The sequence below is a fragment of the Hyla sarda genome, chromosome 11 (genome assembly GCF_029499605.1).
Source record: "Hyla sarda isolate aHylSar1 chromosome 11, aHylSar1.hap1, whole genome shotgun sequence".
In the NCBI taxonomy this organism is placed as follows: Eukaryota; Metazoa; Chordata; class Amphibia; order Anura; family Hylidae; genus Hyla; species Hyla sarda.
The window spans coordinates 28,039,674-28,051,799 of record NC_079199.1 but is presented as its reverse complement, the minus strand read 5'-3'; the positions used below and the strand labels follow the sequence as shown (position 1 = coordinate 28,051,799).

At 42.1% G+C, this 12,126-nt stretch overlaps 1 protein-coding gene across 2 annotated transcripts in view; it reads right to left on the bottom strand.

Moving 5' to 3' along the window:
- Positions 1-9,020: 9,020 nt before the first annotated feature.
- The window catches only part of STXBP6 (syntaxin binding protein 6), a 62,074-nt gene continuing 58,968 nt past the window's right edge, over positions 9,021-12,126 (bottom strand). For both annotated transcript variants that reach the window (XM_056545793.1, XM_056545794.1), the window contains exons 5-6: positions 10,430-10,587; positions 9,021-9,839 (exon numbers count right to left, since the gene is read on the bottom strand). In XM_056545793.1, the coding sequence (XP_056401768.1) occupies positions 9,816-9,839; positions 10,430-10,587 (182 nt within the window). In that variant the 3' untranslated portion in view covers positions 9,021-9,815. The remainder of the gene's footprint in view (positions 9,840-10,429; positions 10,588-12,126) is intronic.

Below are 12,126 nucleotides of genomic sequence, written 5' to 3'. Positions count from 1 at the left end.
TCCTATCAGACTGCATGAAAACAGAGAGGGAAGTGTTACAGAGCAGCCTGCAGTGATTGGATAAGGAGACCCAGCGCAGCAGACTCAGAGATTCAAGTACAAACATGAAGTTTAAAAAAGCTGCCACTAGGTGTCTCCCTACTTGTCCAGAGCACATTTACTTTCACACGTGTATTTTCTGCTGCAAATGTTCTTTACTAGACTTTGCTGCCCACTAACTTTAAGTGGTAGCAAAACCTGCTAAGCAAATCTCCAGCAGCAAATACGCAGGTATGAACGTACCCTTAATCACTTATGGAGTACCCTTAGTGCACCATATAACATAAAGTGCTTTGTTTTATGGTGTAATAAATCTTCAGCTCTGATTTGAACACCAAAACCTTGGAGTTGTGCTGTTACTTTCTTTGTCGTTCTGTACTGTGTATAGCTGTATCTACCTCTATATGGTCCTGTATATAATCACTTAAAGGGTAGCTCCCACCATCACTTTTTTTCTTTTCTGTCCCTGCCTATTACCCATCTATCCCTAACCCCCTCCCTGCCTTTAATTTTTTTTTTTTACATATTAAAAATGCTTTTTTGTCTGCCTGGTAGTGTGCTCACTACCAGGCAGACTTCCCCAGCAGGCACCACGTCACTGATACCTGCTGGGGCTGGCACTTCCGCCCGTAGTTCACCTATACAGGGTGTCTCCAGCTTTTTCCCCACTGCAACTCCCAGCTTGCCCTGACATCTATTGGCTGTCAGGGCATGCTGGGAGTTGTAGTGGGGAAACAACTGGAGGCACCCTGTATAGGTGAACACCGGAGCACATCACGCGCCGCGCAGGCCGCCGTGCAGCCCGCAAACCCCCCCGCCCCCGGCCCGTCGCGCCACTCAACTCACTCCCCCTCCCTCTTAGTTCACCCAGAGTACCCCCTCCACAGCGCGCAGCCCGCAACCCCCCCCCCCCCCCCCCCCCCGGCGCTCCGCTCAACCCACTCCCCCTCAGTTCACCTATACAGTGTCCCTCCAGGCTTCCCCACTAAAACTCCCAGGGCATGCTGGGAGTTGTAGTGGGGGAACTGGAGGCATACTGTATAAGTGAACAGTATACATAATACAGTGAACATAATACTTTACCTTGTCCCCGAGCCTGCGCGCGTCTTCTTCCTTCAAAGCGCTCGCTCCCGCCTGTCTGATTGACAGGCGGGAGCGAGCACAGGAGTGATTGAATTTCGACTCGTTGCCAGGCTTCAACGAGTCGAAATTCAGTGGTGACGTCACTGCTGAATGCATTCGGCCACTAGGAGGGCGACCCCTAGTGGCCGAATTTAAAAGTGATTTTAAACTGTTTTAAAATCACTTTTTTTTATTAAAGTATATTAGAGATATGTTGTAGTACTGAAGTACTACAACATATCAATTTTTTGTTTTCATGACAGTGCCCATTTAAATGGTGTACAGATCCTATGTAAAACTGGTATCAACCTCTATATGGTCCAGTATATAATCACTTATATGGTATACAAAGCCTGTGTACATCTGGTATATACCTCTATATGGTCCTGTATATAATCACTTATATGGTATACAGATCCTGTATACAGCTGGTATCTACCACCTATATGGTCCTGTATATAATCACTTATATGTGTACAGATCCTGTGTAAAGCTGGTATCAACCTCTATATAGTCCAGTATATAATCACTTACATGGTTTACAGATCCTGTGTACAGCTGGTATCTACCTCTGTATGGTGAATGTATTTGGGAATATGGTCTTTTGTATAGCTTATTTTCATTTGTTTGGAGATGCTGACAAGTTTTTTCTTGTACTGGTATTATTGGTAATATTGGTCTGAGTTTTGGTTAGATATGGTCACTAACAGTATGGTGATAATATCTATGGTGATAATATTTCTCCTTGTATACTGGTATACTATGCGCGATTGGGCTTGGGCTATGGGCTCTAGCCCCCAGTCTTTTGCTGACCTAGCAACGCTCCTGCCTCTGTCCATGTCGGGAACTGTCCACAGCAGGAGAGGTTTGCTATGGGGATTTGCTCCTGCTCTTGTCAGTTCCTGACATGGACAGAGGTGTCAGCAGAGAGCACTGTGGTCAGACAGAAAAGAACTCCAAAAAGAACTTCCTCTGTCGTATACAGCAGCTGATAAGTACTGGAAGTTTTAAGCTTTTGGAATAGAAGTAATTTACAAATCTGTTTACCTTTCTGGCACCATTTTATATATATATATATATATATATATATATATATATATATATATATAAATGCATTCCACAAGAGTACCCCTTTAAATTTCAGGATCGGAGCCCCGCTCCACTCCTAACAGTATCAGCGGGTGTCCAGCAATACATGATTACCGCCGCAGATCACTGCCTGCACAGCTGCTGCGCTGTGATCAAGAGTGAACACAAATGCATCTATTTGCAAGAAGGGATTAAAAATCAAGATACTGAATGAAAACTTTAAAAACATTCAAGAAAGAAAACCAAAATGATACTTCATGATTCCAAGAACAGTGACTTCATATAAACTGGAGCTTCTTGGCGCATTATCAAAACTTCTTATAACCTGCACAGGATTGTCTTCTCTTCTGTATCTCCCCATGTCCTGCTATGTTCTGATCTGCTCTGCTATTGGTCGATTTGAATCAGCTGATGACCAACTGTCACTCTCTGCTGACAGTTTGTTATTCAGGATCAGCTCTTATAAGAGGCGACTCTGTATCTGATCCGCCTGTCCAAGAAGAAACCCTTTGATGTAAGAAATCACTACATATACAGATAAATGTCATTTATTCTACTCTTCCATCACTAGAAATGTTCATGTATCTTCTATACAGCGTCATCTTTATGTGTAATATCAAAATAATTCCCAGAGGAAAACATTAGGGGGGCGCAGGATTTAAAGCGGGTAAGGAGAGAGCAGACATTTAGGGTTCACCGAGGGCAAATCTAATGTGTATGTGTCATAAATCTATGAATAAGACTTGAACTTCTGTATAAACTCTGTTCAAATGTTCACCGGGTGGTAGATTTTAATATCAGGATAATCTAGGCCAGTGTTTACCAACCAGTGTGCCTCCAGCTGTTGCAAAAATACAACTCCAAGCATGCCCAGGACAAATGTAGTTTAGCAACAGCTGGACAGCCACAGGTTGGGGGACACTGGTTTAGAATCTGCCATGTCCTCTTATTAAAGATGACAAATCACCATTAAAGGGGTACTCCACCCCTAGACATCTTATCCCCTATCCAAAGGATAGGGGATAAGATGTCTGATCGCAGGGGTCCCGCCGCTGGGGACCCCCGCAATATAGCATGCGGCACCCACCTGTTTCTGCTCCGGAAGTGCTGGAGGGTCTGGGTCCCGACCATCGGAACGGAAGTCTGTGACGTCACAACTCCACCCCGGGTGATGTCACGCCCCGTCCCCTCAATTCAAGTCTATGGGAGGGGGCGTGACGGCCATGGTGTATCTTAGCCTGTAAAATATAGTGCTACTTAGCTGGTTTACCTCAATAAATAAGGATATATATATATATATATATATATATATATATATATATATATATTGTTTTTTACATAACTTTTTTTTTATTTTTTTTTACAATAGATTTTTTATCCTTGAGATTCTTCACAAAAAATCTGCCGGCCATGTCCAGCTCCAAGCACGTGATGCAGCCACCTGACAGGACTGGACACCATGAAGAGGATTACAACAACCTTCCTCTCCGAGTGCGGATTTCACGTGGGATTTTTACTATGCACCTAGGTGGACGCCAACCTACAGCCACCTCCGACTCCACTGAAGAGACACCAGCCGAGGATCAAGAACCAAAAGCACCGTGACTGCAGCCTTCTGGGAGTCTTCAAAATGCCAGTGACCGTGGAAGAGAAGACAACATAGATTACAACAGTCTTCCAATCTACACCAGGATCCAGCATGGCATCTACACATGGCATTCCAGTGGACAAAAGACGAATGACATCTGCAAGACCATTCAAGTGCAGAAACCACCTGAGAAGACCACCCAAACACCTGGTGATGGCAGGGCTGCTGTTCGGAGACTACCTTCATCTTCTGAGACAATACCATCGACTACAACAGTCTCCCTCTGCATGAGCGTATTCTGCATGGCGTTTATACGTGGCATTCTGGTGGACAGCAGGGAAAGAACATCTCCAAGTCCCTGCCGGCACAGAAACCACCCTGCGCATGTGCTCCTAAGAAGCCCACCCATACCCTGCTGATGGCAGAAGACCAAGAGTCGCTCAGAACTACGGCCCAGCACAGAAGATAGATTACAACAGTCTTCCTCTCTGTGAACGCATCCAGCATGGTGTCAACACCTGGAGGTCAGGTAAACACTACTAACCCGGGCTTGGAAATTTTATCAAAATTCTTATTTATTTTTATTTTTTTGTGGTTCGTATAATAGAGGCAGGAGGTAAGTAGATCACAACCAGGTCTGACTGGGTTCACTGTGCCTTCCGAGAAACGTATACATCAGCAACCTGTCAAAATGGGATGCTGACATATACAAGCACAACCAGGCACAGTCCCATTGACTTCATTAGTCCGAATATAGTCAGATAATGACCACGCTGGAATTACTCTCTGACTACATTTGGATCATTGAAGTCAGTAGGGGTTGTGCCTGTCCATGCCTGTATACACCGGTGTTTCATCTCAACAGGTCACCAATGTATACATGTCTCAGAAGACACAATTGAGATGTGAACCCAGCCTATCATCATCAGCCGTCTAGATCCTGGGTCCTCAAACCGATCGCCTTTTCCCGGGCCGAGAAGGAATTTTTCTCTAAAACACAAAATTGGCCAAATGTTTTTGCCTTCTTCTGTATCAATGGATTTAGTTTTAGGACCTCTATACCAATGTTTCCCTACCAGAATACCTCCAGCTGTTGCAAAACTACAACTCCCAGCATGCCTGAACAGCTAAAGGTTGTCCAGGGATGCTGGGAGTTGTAGTTCTGCAACAGCTGGAAGCACCTTGGTTGGGAAACACTCCTCTATACAGTCCCTTTCAGTACACACAACTATCCTAAATACACAGTCTATTAGGGTCTTATTTACACACAGAGCACATTGCTATTATTACCATGCCATGTACCTACACTGGACACATATACTCTTGTGTACCTATTTTGTTTAGTCACATGCTGTAGATTACATCCTGCTTCCATTGTTTTACATGCACTATTCATAGTACCAGCAGCTTTGATACAGGGTTTTCGGACCAATCGCCTTTTCCCGGGGTCAAGAAGGAATTTTTTTACCTGTAACACAAATTGGCTGAAAGTGTGCAGGTTTTTGGCCTTCGTTTGGATCAATGGCTTTACCTATAGGTACTGTATATTGTCATCTCCAGAGAAGACACCACATAACTATCCTGAGTCCTTGTTCTACACAGAGCACACTGCTAGTGATACCATGGCAGTAATCTATAGACACATGTGAACACGCACATACATTCACACATATAGGAGTAGTGTGGATTATTGTACTGGAGTGTTGATTATTATCCAGTGACTTTACCCCTCTCTATATATTGTATTATTATCGCTCATATAATCCTAAAATACCATCAGTCACTCCCAGTATTGATCCAGGGTTCTATAACCGATCGCCTTTTCCAGGGGTCAAGAAGGATACAAATTGGCACAATGTGTCCAGGTTTTTGCCATCTTTTGGATCAGCCATTTCATCTACTGGGACTTGATTTTAATAAATTATTTTTAAATGTATAATTGTCTCCTGTGTTTATTTCTATACATGTCATAGGGTTTATATTAAACTATCTGGTGTTTTATCATGGCTTACATGGAAGAAAGTTGAGGCTTTAAAAAAAAGTTATCAAGCAGTTGTTTATTTTTTTATATTTTCTGCCATGGGCTGCAACAAAATAATAAACTTTAACTTACCCCCCACCACTTACCCAATGCCGGCGATATCGGTCTCCTGTCTTTCGGGCTCCAGTCTTCCAAAGGACAGGAGATCGATATCAGCGGCATGGGGGGAGAGGTGGGAGGTAAGTTAAAGGCTATTACTTTGGTGTTGCAAAATGGGTGGGGGGGGGGGGGGGTGGAAATCACCCCTTTAAAGGGGTATTCCAGGCAAAACCTTTTTTTTTTTTATATATATATATATATATCAACTGGCTTTTTTAAATTACTTCTATTAAAAAATCTTAATTCTTCCAATAGTTATTAGCTTCTGAAGTTTTCTGTCTAACTGCTCAATGATGAGGTCACGTCCCGGGAGCTGTGCATGATGGGAGAATATCCCCATAGGAACTGCACAGCTCCCGGGACGTGAGTCATCATTGAGCAGTTAGACAGAAAACAACAACTCAACTTCAGAAGCTAATAACTATTGGAAGGATTAAGATTTTATAATCAAAGTAATTTACAAATCTGTTTAACTTTCCAGAGCCAGTTGATATATAAAAAAAAAGTTTTGGCCTGGAATACCCCTTTAAAATCAAAGGCTGGCTTACTTTATCTCTCATGTATAAGCCTTGAACATGTATTCAGGCTGAGAAACACCATTTAAACAGCAAAAAAATAATTTGTGCTGTAAATGTACAGTGCTGCAGCAAGTAACTTTGTGCACAGAGCCGTACATTTAAGGTGCAACTATGAAGCGAGCGCAGAAGCAGCGATCACTACATAGCCAGGGACCCATCTACTGTATAATGGCGGATATCAGCGATCACATTGATGCCAGCCATTAACCCTTCAGATGCCATGATCAGTACTGATAACAGCATGTGAAGTATCTGGGGGGCTCAGGGGGATACAATGGGATACTGCTGCGCGGTGCACACTATGGAATTTCCGCAGCAGATACCTCGATTTCAGAGTCCACAGAAAGAAGACATGTTTATTCTTTCTGCGGAATCTGCAGAGAAGGAAATAATTCTACAATGAGTAAGTAGTGTTGAGCGGCATAGGCCATATTCGAATTCGCGAATATTCGCGAATATATGGACGAATATTCGTCATATATTCGTTATATTCTCGTTTTATTTTCGCATACGTGAAGATTCGCGTATGCGAAAATTAACATATGTGAAAATTCGCATATATAAAATCAGCACACGCGAAAATTAGCATATTCGAATTTTCGCATATTTGAATTTTCGCATATTCGAATTTTCGCACGCCAGTCTCACACAGTAGTATTACAGCCTTCTTTACACCACACAAGCTGGAAGCAGAGAGGGGTGATCACTGTGATGTGTACTGTGAAGAAAAAAAAAAAAAAAAAAAAAAAAAAAAACGAATATTCGTAATTACGAATATATAGCGCTATATTCGCGGAATTCGCGAATTCGCGAATATGCGATATTCGCGAATAATATTCGAATTGCGAATATTCGCGAGCAACACTATGAGTAAGTAGAGTAATGAATAAGCTGCACCCACCCACTGTGTAGGGATGAAAGGTAGATGTTTACTTTGACGTCCCGTGAGAGAGAGGCAGGTTAGGATGTGGACGGAGACTGGAACAAAACATGTTTAACACCATCTAGCGCTTTGTCAAGCTGTACGTAGAAATAAATCTACCACTGTTCAAATCACTAGTCAGACCACACATGGAATACTGTGTACAGTACTGGGCACCAGTGTACAAGATATAGTGGAGCTGGAGAAGGTTCAAAGACGGACAACCAGAGTAATAAGGGGAATGGGAGGACTACAGTATACAAGGGGGCATGCTCTACGGCTAGAGGAAAGAAGGTTTCCACACCAGCACAGACAGGGTTCTTTACTTTAGGAGCAGTGAGACTGTGGAACTCTCTGCCAGAGGAGGTGGTCATGGTGAACTGAAATTTAAAAGGATTCATTTTTGAAGAGTAATACTATTACAGGTTGTGGATACTAGATCTATAGGGACAGAACTTTGATCCAGGGATTTATTCTGATGACATATTGGATTCTGGAAGAAATTTCTCCACCAATTATGGGGCAATTGGCATCAGCCTCATAAGGGGTTTTCTTTGCCTTCCTCTAGATCAACATAGTATCAAAACAATAGGGATATAGGTTAAACTTGATGGACTCTTGTCTTTTTTCAACTTTATCAAGTATGTTAGGCTATGTTAACATGACGAGTTCTACTATTCCACCCAAATTCCCTTCTGCAAAGCTTATTGCAGAATTTTGGAAACTTATGTTGAATTTCGGCAGAATTTCTGTTTGCTCAAAACACAGAATTCTGCAGAAATTAAAGCCCCATAGTGCTCAATAAGAATTCTGCAAAATTTAAAAGACATGATCAATGTTTTTGCAGAATCAGGAAACCAGAATTTCCACGACAGAAAGGGACAGCGGAATCACCATTCATTTCAATGTGTAATAAATTTTGCGCAATTTTCAAGCCCAATTTTTTTTATTTGAGAATTCTGCACGGAAATTCTGTATTGTGAACATGGCCTTAGGCTGCATTCACATCACATTTGGAGAATACAGCAGCTGCATCCGGCGGGAGAATTTGAAGACCTGCTGCTGCCGCATTCTTGCTGGACCATTGTTGTACCCCATTCATTTTTGGACCATATCAGTTTGTGTTGTGGGACTTAAATCGCCGCAGACCACAGTTTTCCATCCGGCAACTAATACAGTACAAAAATTGCCAGACCAGAGTCACAAGCGGACTCCCTCCAGCTCACTGAATTGAAAGGGGTACAGCCCGGGTCCAGTGGGGATACGGCAGCAGCTTGTTATCAAGATCTCCCAATTAATCCGGCTGCTGTATCCCTCAATTGCGATGTAAATGCAGCCTAACTATAATGATAATAACGCTTAAACATGGCCATAGGCTAAAAGCTTTGTTATTTCTACTCCTTTTTCTTTTAAAAACGTATTGGTATTCTATAGTTCTACTGTCGCTATCATTACTTCCTTTTGTACATGTACATGACAGTACACACATTACTTACATCTCCTCCATGCACAAATAAAAAAAAATGAAGCGGTTGTATTTTTGACAGTATCCGTAAACATTTTATTGCTTGGAATATTATTATGCAACATGGCTTAAAATTAAAACATATGGAAATGTTAAAAATACGCCAGCCCTACAAATACTGGCATGAAAGACTGGAGCTGGACGGGGGAAGATGAACCAAAAAAAAACCCGCTAAAACCATGTTAAAATCTGCCATAAAAAGGTGAAAAAGAACCACAGTGTCCAGTGACACACAGAAAGGCAATGCAAACAATGTGTAAGTGCTTGTCTGTGCAAAGCTGCTTAATACTGCCACTAGACACTTAGGGTTCGGAACCAGACATGTAAAGAAGTCGCTTGTGTCGGCACTTGAAGGAGCACCATCCTCTCCATAACCAGCCACCGGAGTGGCATAGTGCACATTCACATTAGAGAAGCTTTTTGGATCACAGTAAACAGTGTTATCTTCATTCAACAACTTTAAGTTGCCCACATTTCCAAAGTTCTGCCTCGAGGGCTTTCCTTAAGGTGCAGCGTCTTCCGAATACTTAATAATAATGTTCCAGGTGATGTCCGTGCATTACTAACATTGGAGCGGATGCTGGAAGCTGCTGTACCCTGCATGTAATTCCCAGAGTTCTCGGGTTCTGTTGCATTGGCATCACTTGTGCCGGAGAAGCACGACATGAGAGGCAGGAAGAAGTCAGTAGGTGTCCCATTCAAAACAAAGATATTTTTTATTTTATTTTTTATTAATAACCTTGTGCTGAGGTTTTGGCATATACAGTTCGGCAGGGGAAATAGGTATGGACGCTGCTTCCCAGTCGAGAGTGTCAGCATTTATGTTTCATGGCAAGCTGGTGGGAAGAAGAAGAAAAAGGTTCCAGTCACTATAATGGGAAAGAACATTGCATGTAGAATTTGTGTTTTAGTCTATGCGTGCCTAAAGTTGTAGTTTTACAACGGATGGAGGCACACTGGTTGGGAAACACTTTGGCCCTCATTTACTATTGCAAACCCAACAGGTTTTGTCGGGTTGTTTGCCAGATTCTGTCGCATTGCGCCAGAAATTCTGTCTGCTCCAGATTTTGCGCCCTGACTAACTCTCCATTTTGTGTTCCCGACATTTTCACAAAAACCCAACATATTTACTAAGGTTTCCACAGAAAATGTGGATTTGAGCTGAGGGAAACCAGACAGATCAGAGCAGGTGTAAAAAAAAAGCAAAATGTAGGGAAAGTGGAAAATGTAGGGAAACCTTAGTAAATACCGTGGAAAATAAATTGTAGGGAATTAAAACCCACAAAGAAACCTACACACCACTGTTCGTAAACGAGGGCCATTATTTCTGTGCGATCCTTCACGTTACCAGGCTGTGCGTTCCTTTGTGTTTCCTCTTATATTTAGCTCCTGGATAATGTGATAGGACAGTGTTATCCGGTCTTACCTTGTGAGCAGTGTCTGCAAACTGTTGCGCACTGTTCATCATTTCCGCTGTCGATTCTTCTGTGCGGCCGAGGCGCTCACCGCGCTCATTCAGGGCTTGGCTGGCTTTCTGTACAGCACTAGTTACACTGTCGGCAGCTGAGTGAAGTATACTGTTGCCTGTATAGAAAATAAAGTTTACATTAAAAATATAAAACCTTTTATAACAAAAGAAAAGAAACAACTGTAATAAGTCTTGTAGATCAGTGGGGGGTTTGACCACCGAGGACCACTTCTGGTCGTAGCATGGTGGACATGCGTAATCTCTTGATTAGTGTTGAGCGGCATAGGCCATATTCGAATTCGCGAATATATGGACGAATATTCGTCATATATTTGCGAATATTCGCATATTCGTTATATTCTCGTTTTATTTTCGCATATGCGCAAATTCGCGTATGCAAAAATTAACATATGTGAAAATTAGCATATACAAAATTAGCATACGTGAAAATTCGCATATGTGAAAATTAGCATATGCTAATTTTCGCATATGCGCATTTTCGTACGCCAGTCTCACACAGTAGTATTATAGCCTTCTTTACACCACACAAGTTGGAATGGAAGCAGAGAGGGGTGATCACTGTGATGTGTACTGTGAAGAAAAAATAAAAAAAAGAATATTCGTAATTACGAATATATAGCGCTATATTCGCGAATTCGCGAATATGCGATATTCGCGAATAATATTTGAATTGCGAATATTCGCGAGCAACACTACTCTTGATCTGGTAACTAAATATTTTTGTTGGTTACGTCAGTAAAATTCTTGAGTAGTTATTTTCAATAATTTATATATATATATATATATATATATATATATATATATATATACATATATATACACACACATACATATAAACATATACACACACACACACACACATATACACACACGTGATGGCGTACCACAGAGATTCTTAAAGGGGTATTCCAGTTTTTTTCTTCAGCCTGTGAGTCCACGATGCCATGTTATAATACTGTGTAATACACTTCTATTACCTCCATGCACCGCTTTTTCCCATTTTCATGCACTGGACCCACACTCAGAAGTGCTCTAGGGCAAGTCTTTTTACTTTACTGTTGTCTCTGACCTTTCCCAGCATTCCATGAGGCCAGAGACAATGGGGGAGATTTATATAAACAGTGCAGAGGACAAGTTGCTGAATTGCCCACAGCAACCAAAGATTTCAAAAATGAAAGAAGCGATCTGATTGGTTGCTATGAGCAACACAGCAACTTTTCCTCTGGACAGGTTTTGATTCATCTCCTTCAATATGTAATAAGTCACATGGTCTCCAGGGGGCGTGGCTATGCTGCAGTAGGTAAGTGGATAGCATTTCTTCAGTAAATCCCTTCCACCCTGTTATATACCCACCCACTGCAGCATAGCCACACCCCCTGGAGACCATGTGACTTATGACATATTGGGGAAAATTTATCAAAAGCTGTCCAGAGGAAAAGAGGTATAGTTGTCCACGGCAACTAACCAGCCTGCTTCTTTCATTTACATACAGGTCTCTTTAAAAATGAAAGTAGCAATCTGACTGGTTGCTATGGGCAACTGCTCCACTCTTCCTCTAGAGAGGTTTGGATAAATCTCCCCCACTGTCTTTGGCAGCATGGAATGCTGGGAAAGGTCAGAGGCAACAGTAAAAT